At 36.6% G+C, this 25,635-nt stretch overlaps 3 protein-coding genes and 1 long non-coding RNA gene across 4 annotated transcripts in view; 2 read left to right on the top strand and 2 right to left on the bottom strand.

Moving 5' to 3' along the window:
- Positions 1 to 25,635, bottom strand: part of LOC147867030 (uncharacterized) — a 101,308-nt gene that overhangs the window by 19,627 nt on the left and 56,046 nt on the right. The gene's annotated exons all lie outside the window — the stretch shown is intronic.
- Positions 6,152 to 7,262, top strand: LOC147867032 (uncharacterized). Its single transcript, XR_015529413.1, has 3 exons — positions 6,152 to 6,519; positions 6,550 to 6,807; positions 6,903 to 7,262. It is a non-coding gene; the product is annotated as an uncharacterized LOC147867032 (long non-coding RNA).
- Positions 11,922 to 16,808, bottom strand: LOC147867033 (calreticulin-3-like). The gene is made up of 14 exons (XM_087339852.1): positions 16,625 to 16,808; positions 16,164 to 16,271; positions 14,868 to 15,060; positions 14,263 to 14,521; positions 14,127 to 14,183; positions 13,961 to 14,008; positions 13,782 to 13,868; positions 13,624 to 13,681; positions 13,449 to 13,516; positions 13,258 to 13,353; positions 13,094 to 13,150; positions 12,892 to 13,014; positions 12,723 to 12,758; positions 11,922 to 12,228 (listed from the first exon to the last, which is right to left on the bottom strand). Exons 1-14 carry the CDS (start codon positions 16,734 to 16,736, stop codon positions 12,217 to 12,219), a joined length of 1,314 nt encoding a protein of 437 aa, XP_087195978.1. The 5' UTR covers positions 16,737 to 16,808; the 3' UTR covers positions 11,922 to 12,216.
- Positions 22,677 to 25,438, top strand: LOC147867034 (triacylglycerol lipase OBL1-like). The gene is made up of 5 exons (XM_087339850.1): positions 22,677 to 23,178; positions 23,305 to 23,534; positions 23,698 to 23,731; positions 23,963 to 24,681; positions 24,806 to 25,438. The coding sequence occupies exons 1-5, from the start codon at positions 22,713 to 22,715 to the stop codon at positions 25,064 to 25,066; spliced, it is 1,710 nt and encodes a 569-aa protein (XP_087195976.1). The 5' UTR covers positions 22,677 to 22,712; the 3' UTR covers positions 25,067 to 25,438.

A 25,635-nucleotide genomic window follows, 5' to 3' on the forward strand; every position in this document is an offset into this window, starting at 1 on the left:
GAATCCTAAAAATGCACCTATCCTAAACCTAATGATGCTTAAATAAGTTGTAACTAAAGAAAGTATCATGAGATCTCTAAATAATGTCATCCAAACTACTTGTGTTCATTCTATTACCATTAAATCACCTAGAAATAATTTAGAATGGACATGATGAAAAAACCATTGTAAGACTCATGGAGATATAGTAATATCAAATGGAATGGGGGTTGACGAGGCAATAGAAAAGGGAGGCAAGTGCAATTGAATCACTTGCTTACCGACCACTTAATCGAGTCACCTCCTCATTTGTGTGTGAATTAAGGAGTGACTCAATCGAGTCAGAAGTGTTTGGACTGAGTAAGGAGTTAATTAAGTACGAGTGACTTAATCAAGTCAAACTTGACTCACTTGAGCTAGTTACATAGTACATACACTCACCTTGAGACAAATCGTACTTCATAAACCTTAGTATGGAATATGACTTCCATCGCTTGTAAATATTGGTCCCGTTTCCTCCTCCCCAAGAGCACACCAACAAGAAATATGGTAACCCAACCTATAACATCTACGCTAAACCTATCAAACTCCAAGACACAAATGTTAGTAAGGTGCACAAAAATAGAAAAGGCTTGACTCGTGTCATGAGTCCAAGGTTGGTCCCCACATGACCTCATCTAAATGTAAAAATCCTTAGTAGGTGATTGTGAGGACCATGATTTAGAGCTTAGAGCAATTGAATGAAAATTATGTTAGTGTTCTAATGGTAGTAATGTGCACAAAAATAGGCAAGACTCGACTCATTGTCATGAGTCCAAGGTTGGTCCCTACACGACCTCTTCTAAATGTAAAAATCCTCGAAGGTGATTGTGAGGACCTTGATTTAGAGCTTAGAGCAATTGAATGAGAAATGTGTCAGTGTCCTAGAAATCACTAGAGAAGGTGCACTAGCCGAAAAAAGAGTAGGAGGGCAAAACATGAATGATGGATAGGTTAAATCTTATTTCATGGAATGTACGGGGCTTAGGAGGTAGACATTGTTGTAAGGTAAGGAGTGTTTTCCGTTGTCAGCTAAGAAAATCTTTGATCGGTAGGATTGATGTTTTGCTTATTCAAGAGCATCATTTAAATGAACAAAGAATTCAAAAATATGGAAAATTGTTGCCAGGCCAGTGGAAACAATTCTGGGTGCTTGCGACTGGGGATAATAGTTTGAAAGCAGGTCTTTTTATAGCAATAAGCGATATTTGGTGGTTTGCTTTCACGCATTATGGAATTTTGGATTGTGGTAGAGGAAAATATATAATTCTTCCAATCGGTTCAAAGAAGTGGGGTTTGTTGAATATTTATGTACCGAATCATGCAAGAGATAGGATGGCATTATGGAAGAGCATAATGCCACAATTACCAGCTGTTGAACATTGGGCAATTGCGGGTGACTTTAATATGTTAGAGGATGCGTGTGATAGATTAGGAGGCACATTTCAACCATTATTTGGTTTAGAATTATATGAATGGGAACGATTGATCTTTTCTTTAGGTTTAATGGACTTGTGGCATGTGTCTTCCTTTGAACGCATGCAAGATTCCTTAGCTTATTCACGTTCGGATAGAAAACAATCAAATACCAATTTGTCTAGGTTACCAATTGGAATTTTACCTTCATTTTCCTTTTCTGATCATGCACCACTTCGGTTAGTTATAGTCTTGCAGGAGCAACATAGAAATTCTAGGTTTAAAATTCCGAATCATGTGTTTCTTAGACAAGATTGTGCTCCTAGTGTGCATAATATTTGGAACAAATACGACTATTCATATGATTATGCATTATCTAGTGTTCAAAACGCTATTAGCGAAACACAACAATTTTTCCATTGTAAAGCTAAACAAGTATTTTATGAGTCTTGTACTAAAATAGGAAGACTTCATAGGGGGTTGAAATCTTTGCAACATCTACAAGAGAGAAGACCATATTCGAGGTATATAAATTCTCGTGTGATACAAGTAGGGAACCAGATATTGGAATTACAAAAGATTTCAGCGGATTTTAATTATCATAATATATCGTCTTCATGGGCAAAATCTGGAGATAAAGTAAATAAACTGTTTTTTGCAGTCCATAATCATCATAAGACATTTGTTAGGATTTCGAGGTTAAAATGTCAGGACGGTTCTTATACCACGGATTCTAGTCAGATGAGGCAAATAGCCTCAGATTATTATGAGACTTTGTTGAAAGCTAGGTCATTTTCGGAGAATGATTTGATTAAAAGGACATCATATGGTCAAAGATTCAGAATAGGGTATCTGTAAAACTGATAGATTGTCTTTTACAATCATTAAATTCTCTTGAGGTTTTTAAGGCTACTAAAGCCCTGGCTAAAGATGTTTGTCCTAGCTTGGATGGGTTGGGAGTCCAGTGGTATATCCAATATTGGGATTTGATAGGTGATGGATTGACCAAAGCCTACCAAAAGATATTAGAGTCGGGAAATATGCCACAAGAATGGAAGGAGGGTTTAATTTATATGATACCTAAATCAAGTGGACAATTAGAAGAACTTCAACATTGGAGACCAATTACCTTGTTGAATGTTATTTATAAAATATTAGCAAAAACATTAGCTAGAAGGCGACAACCTTATCTGTCGGAGCTGATCCATGATTCTCAAACTGGTTTCATACAAGAGAGAAGTATTTTTTATAACATTATTCTCTTTTGGGAAATGATTGCCTTTGCGGAATTGCGTAAGCAAGACTTAGTAGTATTATTTCTTGACTTTGAAAAGGCTTCTGACAGAGTGGACTGGGATTTTATGGAGGGAACATTGGTTAGGATGGGTTTCCCAAACACATGGATAAGAGGAGTATCAACATTATATCGTGATGCGTATAACTCTCTTTTATTTGTAGGGGATGTTGGTAGGAGATTCCCGATCTCAAGATCAGTAAGACAAGGATGTCCACTTGCTCCTTTCCTGTTTTTATTAGTATCTGAAGCATTTTTTGTACATCTTAATTCTCAAGATGTAAATATCAAAGGGTTAGCATTACCAATGTCGTATGCTGCTGTGGATAGTGAGTTTGCTGATGACACAACTTTATATGTTTAGGCTTCACGATTAAATTTAGCATAGGTGCAAAAGGGTGTGGATGTTTTTTCAGATGCAATGGGTGCATTGATAAATTGGAATAAGTCATCAGGCTTTTGGGTTGCTCCGGGAGAGCCGCCAGTTAATGTGCCTTCCTCAGGATTCACATGGATACCTAAAGGTCAATCCATTAGGTATTTAGGCTGTAGAGTGGGCTTGGAATTAAAGGCAGAGGATATGGTTGCACCCTTGTTATTAAGATTAAGGAATAAGTTAATTTACTGGAATAAGGAAAAGTTATCTTTAGTAGGTCGGATAGTTGTAGCTAATTCGGTCCTTTTGTCCTTGATTTGGTATATAGCATCTACATGGCTATTTTCGAGGAAAATAATGCTTAAAGTTCAACGCCTAATACATACTTTTATTTGGGGGAACAATGCGTCTAACAATTCGGTAGCAAAGGTAGCTTGGACAGTTCTTATACAACCTAAGCGGAAAGGAGGTTTAGGTTTGATTGATCCTTTTATGCAAAGTAAAGCCTTACTTTCTAAACATGTTGTTAGGAGTTTATTGGCAGGAGAGGAGTTATGGAAAAAGCTATGGATTCGGCATTTACATAACGTTAAGCCATCAACATGTGGTCAATGGAAAGATAGTCTTAGATGGTTTTTTAATGCATATTTTCCATTGCCGAAGTCTAATGTTGGATCCTTACGTTTTTTAATGGAATATTTTGAGCATGGGAAAGTATTCGCCAAGCACTCGTTTTCTTGCCTCCGAAAACTTATACTCAATTCATGCATCAACCTTTGATATGGAACCCTTTATTTACGAATGAAGCCGCATGTGTGTTGGGTCTAAGGCCTAGGTTATCTTGGGTTGCAATGGATAATGGTTCAACCCGTACAATTGCGGATTGGATAAACTTCTTGCAAACAACAGCTCAGGACCGAAAGAATAGGTTGTATAGGTTAATAGGGGCAAATATAATGGTAGATCAATTGTCCATGGTGTATCAGGTCACAATACCAACTTTGCAACTCGATCAATTTCAAAGGTGGTACAGTATGTTTTCGACACTTAATATACTTATAGGTGCTTGTTTATATCATCAAAATGGTAGTATTTACTTCTATGAAGTATTGGATAATGGTAGGTTGGTATTAGTAGATGTCGAGTCTCCAATCATGTCTGCTGTGAAGCAATTACCAGTGTGAGTAATTGCTAGATTGAATAAAAAATTGGTTATTGACCCTAGTCCCTTAATTGCTAACTATGCATCTCATATTTGGGTTGTACATGCTAGACCACTTGTGGATCTGCAGTGGAATCTTGCAGATTATGGTTGGAAATTGTCCATGCCTAATAATTCCACTAAGGTCCTACCATTCTTCACATATTCGGTGGTGTTTGGGAGAAACTTTATGTTGAGTCAGACTGAGTCAATACTTGCGGGAAAAAAGTATTGGGACGAAGGTAATGTATCATCTTCTCAGATGATGATGTTTTGGAAACACTTTTGGTCAATTAAATGTATGACCAAGATATTACACTTTCGTTGGTTGATGATTCATTATGCGTTGCCAGTAGGTGATTTGATGAGGGGATCTGTAACGGATCGGTCATGTGTTATGTGTGGTTATGCAAGTGAGTCATTGCATCATGTATTTTGGGAATGTGTTGTCGCAAAAAAGTTTTGGTTTAGAATTCTTAGGCTACTAGGTCGTAAGTATAGGTCAAGGATTTTTACGTGGGGTGCAGTCTTATGGGGAAGGTTAGATCATCAAATGACTTTCTATCATCATCATTATTCTTCTTTGTCATTACGTGTCACAAGTTTGCAAGTAGACTATACTTCAACCTCATTGCAAGGAATCAAGTTTTTCTCCCAGAGTCACGTCTGGCAAATTGTCTCCTCTTTGGCTTTATGGATTCTTTGGAAAGCTAGGTACTCCAAGCTATACAATGATGAAAACACTCACATCGTGGATCAGGTTAAGTCCTTTTGGAACTTATTGGTACATACAGTTAAAGGTGAATATGATAGTTATAAGGGTTCTGGACACACAACTAATAAGAAAAGAATGAGAATTCGTAAAGTTTGGTCGTCTATACCTATTATGTTGAATGAAGCCGTAGATGTCAAGTGGAACTATGTACCGCCTCGGTGGTTATTCCCACCACCGGCACCATCTTTAGTAGAAATAACATGATATAATATAGATGACCGTTGATCTTTTTGTCAGGATAATTGATGTTGGTGAAAATCAAGGACATGGCAAGCCAAAATTGGGTGCCGATTAGCGATAAGGCAAGATGGTTGTTGTGGATGATGCTTGATGGAAGGAAATCAAGGACATGGCAAACCAAAATTTGGTGCCGATTAGCGAGAAGGCGAGATGGTTGTTGTGGATGTAAGAAGCAATTTCTTCTGAGCGATAAGGATGAGTGTAGATGGTGTGGGGGTTGAAGAAACAATTATCATGAGTTGGTGAGGGAATTTTTGTATATTAATTTGTTTGCGGTTTATATGGCAGGATGCTTGATGGAATTTGGTGTCATGGGATGGAGTGAAGAAGATTTTAGGTTTCATCTTAGGGAGTGCAACAAACAAGATAGTCTTCTAGTTGTTGTCATGTAGTTATTGTCTTTATAGAGCTTATTAATGACGAGCGGATGAGTGAAGAGGGTGTGGGGGTTGAAGCAAATATATGAGCGGTTGAGGAAACATTTTATAATCTTTTTGTTATTATACAAGAATTTGGCGGTAATCGGCGAGATGGTTGATGTGGACGTAAGAAGAATTTTTTGAGGGATAAGGATGAGCGAAGACAGTGTGGGGGGTGAAGCAGAATATTATGAGTAGGTATAGGAAATTGTTGAAAACGAGTAGTGATTGCCAAGATGGATGTTGTGGAAAAGGAAGCTGTTTATTTTTTGAAAGGATGAGCGAGAATGTTGTCAAGGTCATGAGTGGATTGGGACAACTAATTTTTTTCTTGGTTGTCTATGTAGGAATTTCAAGGAAAATGGAGAGATGGCTGATGTGGAAATATTTGAAGCACATTTTTCGTTTATAGTTTATATAACGATGAGCGAAGATGGTGGTGGAGGCAGAAACAAAGTTTAGTGAGGGTCTGAGGAGAGTGGATTTTAGTAGAGAACTAGTATTTTCATATGCTTGAGGAAATTAAGATTCTTGCTCACATGAATCATGAGAATGTTCTTGCAGTGAGAGAATTTATACCAATTGCTCCGAGGATTAAAATACATTCATTTGGCAAATGTACTTCACCGAGATTTGAAGCCAGACAATTTGTTAGTGAATGAAGACTGTGATTTAAAGATTGCTGATTTCGGCTTAATTCGAATATGTGGTAATAAGATGTTACAGATAATCAGAATTGCTTCTGAATGCGAGAGCTTACAGTGCAACTGTGGACATTTGGTTGACTGCATCCCCTTTTTCTTGCCAAAGATTGTGTACATCAGTTCAGCTCAATCACAGAGTTGATGGGTACTCCAACAGATGTTGAATTATCATAGTTTTTCTGCAGGCATTTTGAAAGCTTGTGGGTGCATTAGATCCACAAACAAGGGCGAGGAGATACATTTCAATTCTAAGAGGAAAGAGCTTTTCTGAAAAAGCCAACTTGTTGGAAATGCACTAGTAGATATGATGTGAAATGTGGCATGAGCTAAAGGCAGTGCTTGACATGGAATACATTGTTTACAGGTTATGTGCACTAGGAGCTTGAAGAGCAGACTCTTAATGCTTTTGAGTGGATACAAAAGAAGAGAATCTCTCTCCTAATTTTGTCACATTTGCAGGGTATGGCCAGATGAGAAGAAATGGAGTTTTAGCAAATCCGGTTGGAAATGCTTGTAGTCATACAACCATGGTAGGTAAAGGTCAAATATATTGTGAAGCCATGGTGATGAACGTTTATTTGTATGCTGATTAGCATGCGAGAATGGAAGAAGATGGAGGAACATTGGGTCTTAGCCAATGATCACATGAGATGGGAAGAAGAGTCATGTATGTGTGTCCACCGTTCTTTGTAGTCTTCTACTTTGAGTCTTTGAGTTTTTTATTGGCCTATCATGGCCACAGCTTTTACGATGTTGTCAGACTAATCATTTTCTCATGTATGAAGAATTTATACTAATGAAGAATATTGTTTTGGAAAAAAAAAATCATTACGTTGAAAACAAACTTGTAAGAAATTTGTAATGCGCTCACAAAGAAAACTATAGAGCAAATGACATTCCTAGTCACATTCGATGCCATAGAGATACTACTCACAATAACGAGAGAGTGTAAGTCTTAGGAGTCTAGATACTAGAAGGGAAACCTCATATCTTAGTGTTAGCATATTGGGCTCCTTGAACACACCCCCATTCAAGTTAGAAGATGAAGATACCTCATGGCGATAAACACACAAAGTTCGAAATTGAAGTCCTTCCATTGCATCGCAACCAACTTTTTGTAGGTCCAAATTTTAGATGAAAAGGATTCCAAAGAAAAAAAACATGGGCATTTGAAAGTTAATTGACATGGTAAGAGTTAACCACCTAAAAGATAAGGTCAAGGGTTTGATCTCTACTAAGTAAGGGCAATGAATGGAAAAAGTGATCTATAACTCAAAAGTGACGACGATGAAGTGGATGCAGAACATTTTGGTTTTCTCCAAGTGCCCTAGCTAAGATATGATGCATACATACTAAAAGAAAACGCAGTAAGACACATTAAAAGAGGCACCACTCATTTAATTCGGGAGAGGAGCTCCAAACTGCCATAAAATGAGCAAAGAGCTCGTTGTTGGAGATTGACAATTTGAAAAGGAATTTTGGGCTTTGTTGAGAGATGATCTAGAATGGGATAACAAATAAGAAGGGCACATAAGAGGCCTATCTTACGATGCGACGACTATTGTAGAAAAACAACTTGCATCTCAATTTCAGGTTATCTGCAGTTAATGTGATCTCTTTGAAGATATTGCAATTCATGATCAAACAAGGATCACTAAAGAATTTTCGGCTTAATAATCTTAATAGCGAGCAAAATATTACACACAATATTATCTTAATCTTGTGAGGGTTTTAGACTCCTCACATTGAGGTATTTGACATGCAAATGCCTGGAGAATTCTGTAAGGTTCACGAATAAATTTCAAGCCAACAATGGAAGTTCTTGAGAAGAAGTCACGAGCAAAAGAAAAGTTGTGAATGACGGGAGTCAAACCCACGACACCAAGTTTCGTCATCCAACCAACTAGGCATCATTTGCACGTGCATGAAGTTGAGAGGACCTGAACACACAAATCACATGAAGGGGGGCTAAAGAAGTGGAAGAACACGCACTCATGTGAAATGTAAACACACGATTTTTTGTTTTTACTTTTTGTCTTGATTTATGTTAGTAGATCACAATTACTAAACCATAGGGTTCAAATTTGTTAACCATTAATATTTTTTCTTGTCAATTATTCATAAGTTGTTCCTAATCATTTTCATAGCCCCTTTTTTTGTTATTAAGTCTATCTAGAACTATAGACAACCACACAAACTCATCGTTCACTCTTCTTATGTTAAACCATTATGGTGACCTTGGTTCATAATTGCTCACTAGTTTTCGTAGTGTGGACAATTGTTTTTGTTGCGTAGTCAACTAATGCAAATGTGTAGATGATCACAACAATTAACAAGAACCATCACAACCTTTTCTCATAACCACACATTTGCTTTAAGTTGTAGACAAATGCAACCATAATGTGGAGTCTTTAAACAAGGCCAATCATGAGTAAAACCAACAATAATGATCAATGTGAGGTGCACATTTCACCAACAACTATAATATTGAGGGTTGAAAGCCTCACTAAAAACCATTAGGTGGAGCTACATCATGGGGAGCCTTTAACAACTCCCTTTATATGCACAACCAAAAAAATCCCACAACATGGATCTCATAAAATAAAAACAACCATCATGTCAAGGGTTTAAAATTTTAACATTAACTATTGTGTAGAGCTCATTCGCAACTATCATGTTGACTTGGGAAAACTCAAACTTAAACTATCATGTAAAGGTCACCTTCAACCATTGCATTAAGGGAATCTCAATATTACGAACACCAAACATAGGTAAGGGTATGGCTATTGATATTAGAAAGGGACTAATATGATTGGATAAAGGGAATTATAGTTGCATGCACTATCATGATCTTGATAACCAATGGATGGGAGTCTTTTAAAAAGGTACACCTATTCAAGGGGCTTGAGAAGATGTACAAATATGAGGCCTAGCTACCCTCATATACAAGTACATCAAAAGGCTGAAGTCGTGAGCCACCAATGGTATGGGCTAGGCTTATGGCATGCCAATCTTGTGACCTCCTCAAAGGTATCAGTCATTCTACCATCCATCACTATGGGACATCTGCGATATGTTGGTTATGTCTCTAATCATGCCGACTCCCTCTCCTTTCTTCTACCTGTCTTCGATTTGGGTGCGCTCAAATCGAGCGTGGTGTTCCTCTTCGCCTACCTCTACCTGCCGATGATCGACCATTCCGCACTCCTTGTTCCAACTGTAAGGTCCATAACCCTACAATAGCTATTTCTTCTATGGAGGCCCATGTATCGGGGATAGGCACCCACATCGAGCGAGCATCGTCGTCGACCACCGAGCCCTCGATCGTGATGAGTGCCCCTCCCTGTCATCCCTCGCATACAACCCTCTTTTGTAACACACGAGACTACATATTGTAGCCGTGAAATCTTTACTTAAGCTTTAATATTTTGTTTTTCGATAGGACATGCTCAGGACTACTTTTTTTAGTAGCTAGCATTTTTGTACTTTTCAAAACTCTACCTCTACTCCCCCCCCCCCCCATTTTCCTAAACTACCCTCCCCCTCATTTCCCCCTAATTACCACCGTACCCCTCTCTCTACTTTTCAAAATTAGTACCCTACCCTTCCCCTCACTTTTCCCTAATGACTACCCTACCATTCCCTTGACTTTTCAAAATTACCACCGTACCCCTCTCTCTACTTTTCAAAATTACTAGCCTACCCTTCCCCTCACTTTTCCCTAATCACCACCCTACCCTTCCCTCGACTTTTCAAAATTACCACCGTACCCCTCTCTACTTTTCAAAATTACTACCTTACCCTTCCCCTCACTTTTCCCTAATCACCACCCTACCCTTCCCTCGACTTTTCAAAATTACCACCCTACCCTTCCCCTAAAATTTCCCTAATTTCCACCTTACCCCTCCCATTACCCTTTAGTTTAATACCCTCCTACCCACCCTACCCCTACCCTCACTTTTGAAAATACCCTCCCCTACTTTTTATATTTTCACCTTTAGCCCTCCCCTCATCTAAACCCATACTTTATCCCTATCCCTACCCCTCATCTCTCTTAAAACTCTACCTTCCCCTTCTCTCTTCCTTTTTAACCCATACCTTCCCCTCTCTCTTACTTTTTAACCCCACACGTGTGCCCACATCACCATTCCCTTTTCCCTAGCTTATAACAACTTTACCCCTCCTTCACATGCACATCCCTTCCCCCTCTCTCTCACTTCTCCCTACACTCTTTCCCATACCCTCTCACTCCTTCCCTCTTACCATTCCCTTTTCCCTATCCTTAAAAAACCTTAAAACCTACATCCCACTATCTTTTTCTCCCTTAAATGTGCACATATGCACATAGCACACCCCTGCCCCCCACTCCCAACTTTGATCCCACACCCTCACTGATGAGCCCGTGATGGCCGAAACTAGTTTGCCATAAGACCATACCTCAAACCCCATGTAATTTTTCATTTATAATGTTAATTACATGTTTTTAATTATGTTTCTCTACCTCGCCCTCTCTTTTAATCGTGTTTTAATTATGAATCAATAAGAGGAATCCAACTCCTATTATCCTTCCAATAGACAAAAGATTAAGAGCAAAGAAGTTTTGGAAAGAACCAACAATGAAATGTGATGAAATGAAATGTAATCCAAAGTCTTGTAGAAGTCCAAATATTGAGACCTAGTAGAAACAATAAACTAATCAAAAGATAGAAAAAATGTCATTTGCACCAAAAATGGAGAGTTTAACCCATGAAATTGCGCAACCCTCAGTCATCATGCACCACATATTGCTTTCTACCCAAGCTACCATGATATCTTCAGCACACAAGTATAACAAATATTAGGACCCAAGATGTAACATGTTAACACTGTCTAACAGTATTAAGCTCCAATCTCCAACCCCCATCAAAGAGAAGACTTGAAAACAGTATGTAAAAGCTTGATACAAATGCTAGGGGATTTAAGGCTTAATTCAAAGATTTGGTTAGACACGTAATTAAGCCATGCTTGAGCTTTAGTCACACTAAGGTAGGGCCATGGAATGGAAAAGGTAGATTGTTGAAGTTCTTATATTTCCTGTCAGAGATTTAATGTCAAGAAATGTTTCAACATTAATGTAGTCGAATGAACTTTCTTGAAGTTGAAATATGTATTTACCCCACAACAATGATGTATCTTGCTCTAGCTAGTTGCATATACCAACGTTGAACAACCATATTTACCTATCCAAACTATGCTAGGAGGTCACAATTTCCTTTCTTAAGTAATGATAAGAAGAAAATACTCTGATAATCTAAAGCTGCAGGTAATGATAAGAAGGAAATACTTTGATAATCTAAGGCTCCAGGTCTGTGACCTTGGAAATTTCTATTTATTATGTAAATCATAGGTACAGAATTGGCCTCTAGAGTCATTACCTATGAAACCCTTTCTACTGCAAACTCAACAAAGCATTTCAAAGAACCATGTCAACTTTGCATACCTCACAGACAAATGTTATCCATTTCAATCACCATTAAGAAAAACAAATAGGATTGACATGTTCCATCTCAGGTCAAATGCACTTGGGTAACTTGGGACAATGCTGAACATTCCAAAATCAGTGTGAGGAACGCCTTATCTAAATTCTCTGCCACTTCTGGAGTTCCAAAGAGGACTGAATATTAATTGCATTTCTATCAACGTATTGCTATATGGGTTATGAATCACCATCACCATCGTCATGATGCATAATCGCAACACATCCAAGCGCTTTCAACTAGAATATCACCGCCAGCTATAGCTCATCCTGCATGGAAATGGGCACAATTCTCTCTCTCTCTCTCTCTCTCTCTCACACACACACACACACACACACACACACACACAGTCCTTTGACATAGCTATCAATTCTAGGTGCTGGGTTTAAATTCTGACTTCCACCTCTCTGTACACCATATATCACTTTTCCCAAGACCGCATGCCACATCAATGTATCAAACTCATGACCTCATATTCTCCAAACAGTTGACACAGCTATCTCAACTATGGCCAGACTGGCTCTCTCTCAATTATGACTTTTCAGTAGTGAAATTTTTGAACATTGAGAGTCACTTTGTCTAAATCTTTCATTTTGGTTCCATATATCATATTTACCTTGGAACGATAATATAATCCATCTATGCAACATATTGTTAGATAGTACGTTGAATCTCAAGTTCATATCATAATCCTCCTTCAAGGATAATAAATCATCAATGGGTCAACAATTAACAATTTTTTTCTTGCAATTTTTCTACTTACATGATAATCATCGTCATCGTCATCAATGGGTCGTCTCTGCAGTAGCATTATTATTATGGTTAGTAATCTAGAGTTTAGAGAGCATTTTAGAAAGTAACGAAAGCATATTTAGACTGTATATTTGAAAATGAAGTTCTTTATTTTCTAATCATTAGAAGATTGAAATAACCTTGGACCGGTATTTATTTCTCATCTTTTCACGCATTCTGTCCCTATCACGAGAACGCCTATCGTACTCCCTATCTCTTTCCTTCCTCCTTTTCTCTCCTTCTCTTCTTGCCCGCTCAGCCTCCTGACATTTTTTTTTTACTGTGACAAGTGAACATTTTAAAATTTAAAGAACCAAACTTTAGAGAGAAATAAAAGATTACCGCCTCTTCTTGTTTGAGTCTTCTTTTCTCAGCCTCATCAAAGGATTCTTTTTCAGCCTGCTCATATTTCATACAAATTTACCCATACAAAAAAAAGTGTTTCCGCAATGAGCTTACCTTGTAGGTTCTTGGAATCTCAGTTAAACAACACTCATCCATATTACCTCTTTGTTGTTAGCAAACCACTCCCTTACTACTTGCTTAGCATATTCAGGATCATCACAAACCAAGATATTGTCAAAAACTGAACCCCCCTTAACCTGAACAAAGGCAAAGAATTATGTTGTCAGATGACCCTTAACTGCATAAAACCACATTAAAAGATCATTAAGCAGAAATGAGAAATGAGGATTACCTGCCAAACCTCGATGCCAATATACTTCAAAGGTTTGAAAACATAGATGTCTGGATCATCTTCAAACTCTATAGTGTTGCAACGCAAAGAGATACAGTAAAGTGGATATTAGAAAATACGAAAACGCTTATAGGCATTGTTTCAGACGATGTAAGATTTCTATGTGTCTTCCTACCTGGGTTATCAATCCATGGAACCTTCCATTTCCCCTTATAGTTAGGATTCTTGATTTTCTGCTTGTTAAAACATGGATCTTGCTAAGTTTAATGGACAATACAAAAGGGCTTGCAGGTCTCATTATTGAGCTTTTAGAAAACAACATTTAATCTATACCTGGCCTTTCCAAGGACCTCTGTAATCTGGGTTGGGAATGAGAGGAGGGGACCACTCTCCACTTTTTTCATCATCCCAATCCTCAGGCTATAGCCAAAAGAAAAGCACCACTGCTTAGAAATAAAACAAAAGAGCATGTACAAAGTTCATAGCTCATGATGACAAAGAGACAAACAGACCTTTTCTTCAGAAAGGTCCGGAATTTCACGAGGAATCAAATCATACCCCTATAGAGTAAACAATCACAGGTAAGTTTGAAACTACATATGCATATGTAATTCAAGTACACAAAAGACCATTGCTGATTAGTCACAGGTGTTTAACAAAGAGATTTAGATTTGAAACCTCAGGTTTTCCTGCATCAGGATCAAATATATATTCCTTGTCGTCCCAATCATCAGGCTGCAAGTGTGCAAATTCAGTCAGCCATTTTAATTTTGGGGCCATTTATGTTCATTAAAAGGATATCATCACGAATAACCTTCTTAGCATTTGGTTGCTTGATTTTACGTGGAGGAAGAATATCCCAATCAGTGTATAAGCTTCCTGATTCTCTTTCCCGATTGTCCACAAGAATGCTGTATGATGCATCAGGACGAATTATAAAAGTGTAAAAGTGTGTGAGTTGATCAGTCTCACACTCCAACTCCTTCCTGATGGGATAATTCTGGCCTTTGTAAGCAATAATTGCATGAATCTTCTTTGTGTTTGTACCACATATGTCAGGTCCAAACATAATGCTACGAAAACCACATCACCAAATGCATCATTAATACCATGCATTTTTATTAACATCCATTTTATGTAAAGCTTAATTTCATTCTCATTTACATATTACATACAACAAAATTTTGCATTTTGCTAGATCTTTTCTAATCCCCGAAATTGTCCTTCATACAAGAGATTTCTTATTTATAATAACTGAACAATTTTCTATTCACCTCTTCTTGATCTCTCAAATAGATCATTCATACAACCCATTTCTACTTAATCATTTCATGTCAAATGAAGCCTTAACATAAGTTTATAGGTGGAACCATTTCATCAATGGTTCTATTTAAGCACGTAAAACAATTTGGTACATACCTGTAAGGTGTGTCTCTGCTAAACTTCTTCTGGTTGACAAAACCACTTAAAAGCTTTATGTATGCACCTCCACATTCAATTTTTTGCTCAATTTTGACAGAGTACTGGATCACCAAGTTCGTTCCTTTGTTACTGAATTCAGGAAGCATGGCAGAAATGCCATAAAAACGAGAGTCTGGATATGTCTGGATGCCTATCGAAACAAGGTGGACACGGTTTCAGTCTCATTAAAAAAACCTATTAGAGCTTATTGAACATCTGCTCTTCCACAAGACCTCGTCAGAAGAACAAGCATTCTTACTTCTAAAAATGGGCTATCAAAGATAAGCCTATTGCACATAAGCACATGTTCTAGTTCTCAAATCCACTTATCTAAGATAAACATTTTCCACTTAGACTTATTGAAAGAAGTAAAACCTTTTGGTAATAGCCCTAGAAAGCGCTTCTAAAACCCCCCTGAAACAGGATAGAGTTTTTCAATATAAGCTCATTGAAAGTACAGTCATTTTCAACTTTAAAAGGCACTTACCTAAGATTAACCTTTGTCTACATAAGCTCAATGACAATACAGAAATGTGGTTTTAACTTCTCAGTGAAATGAGTAGTACAAGAATTTGTTTGCAGTTCTAAAAGCAACTCAGCTAAGATTAACCTTTGTCATAAGCTCAAAGAAAACTACATGAATTTGGGTTTGGCATCTCATCTAAGAAAAATATTTTCCAGAAAATATCGTTGAAATGAGAATTAGTCCAATCAGCAGTTGCTTTTAGCACTAGAGACACCTTAAACCTGATAAACCTTTTCCACATACCCTATCCTGTAGACCAAAGAATAAATACAATTATCACTGCTTATCTAAATTAAAAATATTCCATATAACCTTTTAATCCAAAGTAGAAGTAGAATGACCTGGTATCAGCTCTAAAAATATTGCTAATCTAAGATAACATATTGTGTAACATAAGCTAAAAATTGGGCGAGAATAATGACTAGCACTTGGTTTTAGCTCTAAAACTCCCTATCTGACAGTATTTTTCTTTTTGAGAGTAAAGCTCTTATCCAAAAAAGACGTTGATTTACTTGGTATCAGCTCTAAAAAATATCAATAAACTAATATATTGTGCAACATAAGCTAATTATTGGATGGGAAGAATGAATAGCACTTGATTTTAGCTCTAAAAATTGCTTATCCAAAAGACTTGATTTTCTTGACAATAAAACTGTTATCAAGCATTTCTCTTCCAACGAGCTTACAATGAAATGGAAGGAGAAAAAGAGTAGAAGAAAACAAATCACCTTTATCATCTGGATCAGCATACCATTTCCCTGCTGTGTGAAGCCAATTCCCTACAAGACCTTCACTTTTCTTGTACTCTGATTTGATCCATCTTCTCTCCCATCCATCTAACTCCAAAGAAAATGCTCAGTTTTAGCAAGAGATCCGAAGCTTGGAAAACGCATCTAAAAATGAACTAATGTACGAAGAAAGAAAAGTAACAGAATTTTAGCTGGATCTCAAGCTTGAAAAGCATGAGAAAGCATGAGAAAGCATGAGAAAGCTACATAGAAAAGACTATTGAAGAAAGCAAGAAATGCTGAGAGCTATCAGTATTTGAAGAATGAGTACCATGAAAAAAGTTAAGAAATATATTGAAGAAAGAAAGAAATGCCCAGATTTAGCAATCTCTGAAGCTTGAAAAGCATTTAAAAATTATAAACTTGATCGACGAAAGAAAGAAGAAGGCGAACGAGTTTACCTTCAAAACGCTCCTCGAAGACGATCTCTGCTTTGGCATAGATCGCACAGAAAAACGAAAAGATGCAAAGAATAGAGAGGAGAAGAAGAAGAAGAAGAATAGAATGGAACATGGTCAAACCCTGACAGTGAGGAAGAAGACGGAAAAGGCCATAGCTTATCTAAGATTTAAGAAGAAGGGCGAAGGACTTCTAGAACTTTCTATGGGGATGGTCCTTTTTGGGCAAGACTCTTCCATTGACTTCAAAGAGGACTTTTATTGACTTGACTGAGTTCTTCTTCTCTCACTAGTGTTCCCAAGGAGATCGGATCCTCTCTATGCTAAGTCTTACGACTCGCCTATCACATTGTAGTATTGGAATGAATTTCATTGACTTGACCAAGTTCTTCTTCTCTCACTGGCGTTCCCATGGAAATATGATCCTCTCTATGCTAACTCTTATGACTCCATTGTGACATTATATAACATTTGAATGACTTCATTGACTTGACCAAGTTTTTCTCTTAACTAGTGTTCCCAAGGAAATCAAATCCTCTATATCCTGAGTTTTATGACTCAATTGTGACATTATATAGCATTTGAATGACTTCATTATCTTGACCAAGTTCTTCTCTCACTAATGTTCCCAAGGAAATCAAATCCTCTCTATGCTAAGTCTTATGACTCAATTGTGACATTATAAATTTATATGTATAGCATTTGAATGACTTCATTATCTTATCCAAGTTCTTCTCTCACTAGTGTTCCCAAGGAAATCAAATCCTCTCTATGCTGAGTTTGATGACTCAATTGTGACATTATATAGCATTTGAATGACTTTATTATCTTGACCAAGTTCTTCTCTCACTAGTGTTCCCAAGGAAATCAAATCCTCTCTATGCTAAGTCCTATGACTCAATTGTGACATTACATTTGAATGACTTCATTATCTTATCCAAGTTCTTCTCTTGGGAACAATCCCGAGGTAATCAGATCCTCTTTGGGCTAATTCCTATTGGCTAGATTGAAACATTGTAGTATTCAAATGACTTCCATTGAGTTTACCAAGTTCTTGTTCTCCCGTAGTGTTCCCAAGGGAATTAGGTCCTCTTTATGCTAACTCTTATGACTCAAGCGTAACGTTGTTGCATTCAGACAACGTTCATTATAATATTAGAACAATCGTTGTAACATGTGCTTGGATGTCACCACACCCTCTTGTCGGTTAGGATAAATTTGGGCTATGAATATTGGCCCCTCTTTTGATGTTATTCAAGTTACAATACTCTAACAAACATTAACGCTTTGTAGGATTGCATTCTCATTGATCGCATTGAAAAACAATAGTTTGGTATGTGAACATTGGGAAAATTAATTTCACAAATATTACATAATAGCATGGAATTTGTTGTTATGAACTCTGAAGCACATTGGTAGAGCCCCATTTCTCTCCCTAGAACATAACAACCCATGAATGATTGCATATATTCCTAATGGCTAAGTTTTGAAGAGTTGATAACAACAATTGCAACATGTTGGCAAACTCAAAATGGTAGGAAGGCATCGATTTTGATTCATAATCCCAACAAGAATAGGGCACTAGCCAAAAACAAGTAATTTTTTATGTTTATGGTCCAATTATCACCTTCATTGCATCTATTTGCTTACATTCTATATGTCCTTGCATTTGTGATCAATCTAGAATTATGATGGGAGAGTCAATGAGATATTTGAAATATCCACTTAATTCACATACAAAGGTACTACCGTGCATATAACGCAAGAAAGGTATCTTTGAGCTTGATATCTCAACATGACCCTTCAAACTCAACTACGTCGTACACCCTCATGGGTTGATTAGTGTGGATGTCCTGGTATTATCAAGTGCATACAAGTTGAATGCCGTTGAAATTGACACAATCTTGTTCTAACTTGAGCATCTTGGTTTCGTGAATATATTCGTTAGTGTCGTGATGGAAAGTCAAGATGGTGTCTAAGGTTCCATTATTATAGATAGCTAGCGTCTCCTCGTGTCAAGGCTTTGATGGGATGTAGGAAGGAGTGTCTTTTCTTTGCGGTAGAGGGAACCTTGGCCATGTTGGATACAATAAGGAACCATTTGCACCAAAACTTTCCCACCATCCATGCATAAACAATGTACCAACTTTGGATCAAGCACAACAAATTTGTTCCATGAGGGGCCTCAAGAAAGTGTGTTGGTAAGAGACATATGCAGTAGAACTTCATTTGCTTTGAGCCCCAATCAAGAACCCAAGATCCAACAAGAAAAAGAATGTTTTTTATCTAGAGATGAGGAGAGAAATATTGAACAAGCCTATAATGAGTGGGTCATTGGATAGGATGGTTTCGTGTCCAATTCGGAACAAGAAGCCATTGATCACATGTAAGCTGCTCAAACAATTGCTCCCATTTCACATGCTACCGACCAATTGAGTAATGCCAAGTTCTTGCACTGCATCATCATGTCATGACTTCTCAAGCTGCACTCTCAAGAGGTCAACGCAATTTTGACCTTCCAATGTCTATATGCATCAATGTAAGACATCACCCCACAAGCATGCCATAGTGTTGGTTGTCCAACGAGTCCGAGGAAAGCCATAATTATAAATTAGTAAGAAAACAATAAACATTTAATTAGTCTTTATATGACTACAATTAGTTTGGAATGGGCCTCTAATTACACAATCCAACAATATTAATCATTAGACCTAAATAGTGGATAAAGACCCATCATGTAAACCAAATTAAGATGTTGATAGTGCAGTTGCGATAATCAGACTTCTGATAGAAGAATCATTGTGTATACTAATCTAAAATTGCTCCTATTTTCTATTGATTCTCCGTTTATCAATTGTTGATGTTAATCTATATTCATTTATGATGCCAATTGCACTATTATTGCCTTCTTTCTCACTCTCTTGTAATCGTTGGTCTTTGCAGAGCATGTACGAGAAAGTTCGTAGGTAAGGATGTAGCGTAGAAGTATTTGAGGTGAAACAATGCTTGAAGTGCCTTGCCCTTCTCCTAGGAAAGACGTTACTAGTAGGAAATGATTGTAGGGATGCCTTTGAGTACTATGAGGTAATGCACTCTAACATGTCATGCCTTCAAGTGTGTTTGTGCAAATTATGGAGTTTGAATAGTCACAAATGTGCATATCAACATAAACAACGGAAAACCTCGACGATACATAAAAAGATGTTCCCAAACAAATGGAAATATGTTAACAACAATAAAGTCATTGATTGAATAGAATAAGTGTTAGAATAAATTTTAAGCTTCGGCGACTTGTTACTACATCAATATCCTACATGTGAACAAAGTATGTCTCAAGGGTGCTAAATCATGCCCTAGTTTCTTGCATGGATTGATCAACACGAAGGCCTTCTAATCGAGAGTTTCATAGATGGAAATTGTTCTCAAAATAATCCATCAGAATCGTAGTTTGTCTAGAGATATCAATAGTTTTCTAAGGCAAATGTCCCTAGAATTCGTATATTATTAAATTATGGATATGTTGTTGTAAATCATCAATATTGACATTGTTACTTCATAAGAACTACAAACAATTTTAACACTTGTGGGAGTGAAGGTAAATGTCCCTTGATTGGAAAATTAACATTTCAATGTTTTGTGTTAAACAAACTATGTTAGACTTTGATATAATGTCAAATAATAAGGGTAAAAATGTGTGTCTGTAGTGCAATGTGCATAAGTCGTCAAGATTATTGCCTCCCAAAATATGGAAGTTGTTTTTCAACTCTGTTACATTACCAATATATTTGGACTTTTTTTTTAATTACTACTAATACTACTTAAAAACAAACCATTGTGTTTATTTCTCCAATGTTTCGAGAAACCAAATAGTTACTACTAGTAGTGTATATTTATTAGTGAAACATATTTGGCAATCCAATGCATTCTTTGATTCTCTTTTTAATCCAAAAATGCACTCTCTAATTCTTGGATGAAAATTATTTTATATATGTCAATCATTATTCGTATATTCCCATTAATTTATAAATTATCACTATGATCCCATGTCTACTTGAAGATTTGTATATTCATGCATGTATATGAGCAAGTGGAAGTATAGTATTAACAAAAGGAAACATCTATCATTTATATACTGCCAAAGTATTTGTTGATAATGAACTTGGGGTATCCTGAAGTTTCAATTATTTGGAAGAGTTAGAGTATGACCAAAACATGGCCTTATGGTGGGTGTCATTAACCCTCTCTATTTCAAAAGACATTTTTCAATCCAACCTATCTTAACAATTCATTATTTAAATGTATTATATATGGATTTCTTGTTAATAAAATTGTCAATGAATATACAACCAACTATCCCATGCATAGATAGAGATCAAATGACATAAAAATAAACCAACCATCATTATTATTATTTTCAAAAAAATCAACAAACCATTATTAAGCCAAACTAATATGTTGTAGAATTGATATGATTTTATAGGTTTGAGCTAATATGTATACAAGACGTTTGAATGTCCAAAAGTAAATAGAACATCATGCCCATACGAGGATGGATTTTGATCATTTTCAAAAAGGAAGAGTGCGTAGTCTTTACAAAGTTAATAAAAGGTCTTCTAAGTGACTATATAAATTGGTTAGGTGTGCAAGTAAGATAAAGTTTGTATATGAAGCAAATGGTCATCTTTTTTTATTTTAATTCTTAGATAATGAACCAGGACATGTGTGAACATGTGACGTAAACCTGTGAGCATAGATTGACACATGCGTGATATTCTCCATGCGTGACATTCTCAATATTCGAGAATACAAAATGGCCCTAAGAATATTTAAAAACCATTCGTTTTGTAAAATAAATATAAAATTAATTAATTTAAAAATAAATAAATTTAATTCACTAAAAAAAAGAACAATTATTCATTAATAAATTATAAAAATATGATTAGTATAAACTCTCCTTTCTAGTGTTAAATAAAAAAAGAGGAGAGTCTATGAACCTTTATTTTATTTAAATAATTGATTTTTTTATTTAAAAAAAACGAATATTTTTATATTTACTATGAAAACATGATTAATGTGAAGTCTCAATATTAATGTCAGGTAAAAATATCCATAAATTTTGGGAAAAGAAAAGGTGAAGAATTAATGAACCTTTATTTTATTTTATTTATTTATTAAAAATAAAACGAAAATTTATTTAATTTAATTTATTTATTTAGTAAAGAATCAAGATCTCCAATGAAAATTTATTACTGTCAAGTCTCTCTCAACTCTCTATTTTATTATCCCCTTTTTATTGTCAAGTCCCCCTTTTTTTCCTAAGAAACTAAAAGGAGGGAGTTCATCTCCTTTTTTTTTTTTAAACGAATACTTGACCACACGAATGTATGCGTATTCGTTTGCATTCGAATGGAAAATCCCACGAATGCGAATATGTCAATCTATGCCTGCGAGCATCAAACGACAACGACCCACAATTATATATATATATATATATATATATCTATATAGAGGGAGAGACCTTAGGGTCCATTAAATTTGTATGCATTAAACACACAATAGAAATGAAGCATATTTTTCATTCATTATATTTTGCAATTCATTGACAGCTAAGTTGTGATTGTGCCAAACCGAATTGAGGTGGTCGTGGGTGTATGAACAACAATTTAATGTTATGGTCAAGTTACTAGATTCAATCATAGTTCTCAATTATGAGAGATCAAGCCTTGCTCACAAAAGACATGTTCTCTATTGGAGAAAGGGCGAGGGGAAAAAATAATCTAAAACCCTTTCTTGCATGTTGTTGGTGTGCAAATTTCAATTATAATCACTCTTGCCATGATTTCTTTGAGTTGGGGGCTTGCTATGAAATCGACTTTTGTCATAACATTTTTACTCTTGGAGGCAGGGGGAAACCATTCCAAATGTAAACTTTTTGAGGAGGAAATTAATATGAAAAATGATATACAAACGTGGGAAGATATTGATGATCACGTCAACTTCATGACACTTAGGCAGAAGTTGATAAACCATATATAGCTTACCAATTTATATACAATTCATGATATCTTGATCTCTTCTTCTGCTTGTATCCATGGATCATCTTGAAAGTATGGCTTACTCTTCTTCTTCTTTGGCTACTTGTACTAATGACCAAGAAACTCCTAATAGTGTTCAAGCCAATGACCATCCACTAGAAAATAACTTAATGCCTCCATATCTCAACATCTTACCAAAGAAAATGCCTGCTCTATGGGCAGGACTAAATAACATATTGTCTACCACTGTGTGGCATGGCCAGAGACAACCTTTACATGACTGGATTAAGTGTCATAATCTCAACTATGAATATGGATATAATCATGGGTCAACCAATGATCATACCAAGAGGAAAGTTAAGATCAGATCATGGCAATTCACAATCTCCCTCATTATCATACAGTTTCTGGAGGCATTCCGAGGGCCTCTTGGCACCATGGGCCGGTTCATCGAATGGTTTCTTAATTTCATGGCATTCAATGGTGGCCGCCTCGTCCTTGACATATTGCTTCTACGATTTGGTAACATAAGCTTTATATAACATTTTCGAACTAGATGTAATGCCTCTCATACCACTTAGATTGATAGAGTTTCAACACAAAAATGTTTTTTACAATGTCAATGAATGTTGGAGTTGTGATTTGTAGATAGAATCATATGGTCTCCCTCTAAGGACTCTCCTAGATATTACTCCTTCATTGGTTGGTTGGACCCACGGCAGGAGCTTCTGGATGATCTGGCTGGCCACCAATCAACCACATTTGCGGACCAATATCACACGAATACCCGAAGCTTTGTGGACCTTGCCGTGATGGCCTCGAAGCTTGCATATGAGTCCGAACACGTCCAGAAAGATGTGGTGAACAATGTGTGGAAGGTAGCTCTTCATTCAAGTTCCAACACCTTTAATATGTATATGGACAAATCCTATCCATTAGTTTAACATTTTAATTACTCGTACTCAATATTCATCATGGTAAACTAATAATCATGAAGGGTTTAAGCATCTATCTGATGTGTTGTATTGAATTTTGATTCAGATGAATTTCAATAAGTTCTACACCTTCTGGAATGGTAAGTATGGGTCATGAATAGTTGTAAGAAATTACAACTAAGTTTCCATGTACTTTGTTGTACATACCTTATTTTATGTCGCCTTGGGCCAATGATTATTCATGATCGTTGTGATACTCATATATAGCACCATTGGCCCCCAGGTGATCGTTATTTAGTATTGTTATTTTGTTTATCGGACAAGCTCCTCGCTATAACCCATTGGTTATTGAATTGTTTTTGACTTAATAGATCGTGTCCATGAGAATACCACCCATGCATTTGCTTTCACCGACAAAATTACCGACGCTAATATCATATTTCTCGCCTTCCGTGGAACCGAGCCCTTCAATGCCGTTAATTGGGCAATCAACTTCGATTTCTCTTTTGTACAACTCGATGCAGGGCATGTCCACGTCGGCTTTCTCGAGGCCCTCAGTTTAGTTAATCGAGAACATCCTGACACGTTTGCATGCTTCAAGCAAAATTGTGAGGACATGAACTCTAATGCTAGTTGGGGTTCATCCGAAGAGCCCAATGGCACATGCATTACCGGCTTAAGGAAAACAGATGCAAATGAGACCAAGGAATTGGCATTTGACGTTCTTACCAAGGAGCTATGGGGATTATTACATGAGAACCCGAATGCAAAGCTTTTCGTGTCAGGTCATAGTCTAGGAGGTGCATTGGCACTTCTATTTGTGGGTATATTGATGTACAAACAACGAAACGAGAAAGAGAAAGAGATCTTGAAGAGGTTAGCTTCAGTACACACATTTGGGCAACCACGAATTTGTGATGGTTTGTTCTCTGATTTCATGGCAAAAAACTTTGAGAAATGGAATATAGACTTTTACAGGATTGTCTATAACAATGATATCGTGAGTCGAGTTCCCTTCGATGACCATATTTTTAATTTTAAGCATGTTGGGCATTCGTGCTACTACTACAACAGTTGTTTCCGTGAGAAGGTATCTATGATTACAATCAGGATTAGAATGAAATGACAATATGTTCTAGACTTGAAGAGCCAACATTAATTTAATATTTGACGTTCTAATTTTGGTATTTAAATGCATTGTGCTTTATTGCTAGAATCTCGCCTCCGAGCCGAACAAGAACTTCTTTTCGTGGTGGTATGTGGTGCCAATGTGGCTAAATGCGATATGGGAGTTACTTCAAGGCTTGTTTCTAGGAAAGTGGTTGTATGGGAAAGAATATACACAAGGGATCCTTACAATCATAATACGAGTGGTAGGATTGATGTTGCCCGGGGTTTCATCACATCTTCCAGTAAATTATGTGGATGCTATTCGTTTAGGTCCTGCCATCTTAGTGAAGAATAATTTGGATTAACATATAATAAATGAACCCAAGTTATAAATGTTGGATTCCTAATATAAGTCACAAACTTACAAAACTACAACTTAGACCATCGCAGGCATGGTTTACATCAACCTAGGTACAATTGGTAGTTATGAACACTTATCATGGATTTAAATGTATTATACCAAGAGCATGAATGAGATGCCAAAATGCATTGTAGGTGTTGCTAAAACCCATTTACATATTACTATTACTTAATATGTAACTATCCCCATTGACTATTTATATGAGGATTGCTAATAATGGTTGTTCAAATTGGTGGTATTGAACAACACAAGCATAACATATGTTGTAAATATGACATCTCTACTTGAACATCAATAGACTAATAAAATTCTTGTACTTGTAATTGGGTAACAACCAAGAAGATGGTACAAAAGGAGTGTTTGTTACCATTTTGCTTGTTTACCGAAATGTTATTGAATTTGTCATGTAAACAATGCTTGATTTGTCTTTGAAAGGTTTATTTATATGAATACCTATAACTTATGCGCTTGGTGGAATATTCCCAACAAACAAGAGGTTCGAGGAGAGTTATT

The sequence above is a fragment of the Azolla caroliniana genome, unplaced genomic scaffold, assembly GCF_043228905.1.
Source record: "Azolla caroliniana isolate FFs.n. ecotype wild unplaced genomic scaffold, voAzoCaro1.0.p SCAF_2, whole genome shotgun sequence".
In the NCBI taxonomy this organism is placed as follows: Eukaryota; Viridiplantae; Streptophyta; class Polypodiopsida; order Salviniales; family Salviniaceae; genus Azolla; species Azolla caroliniana.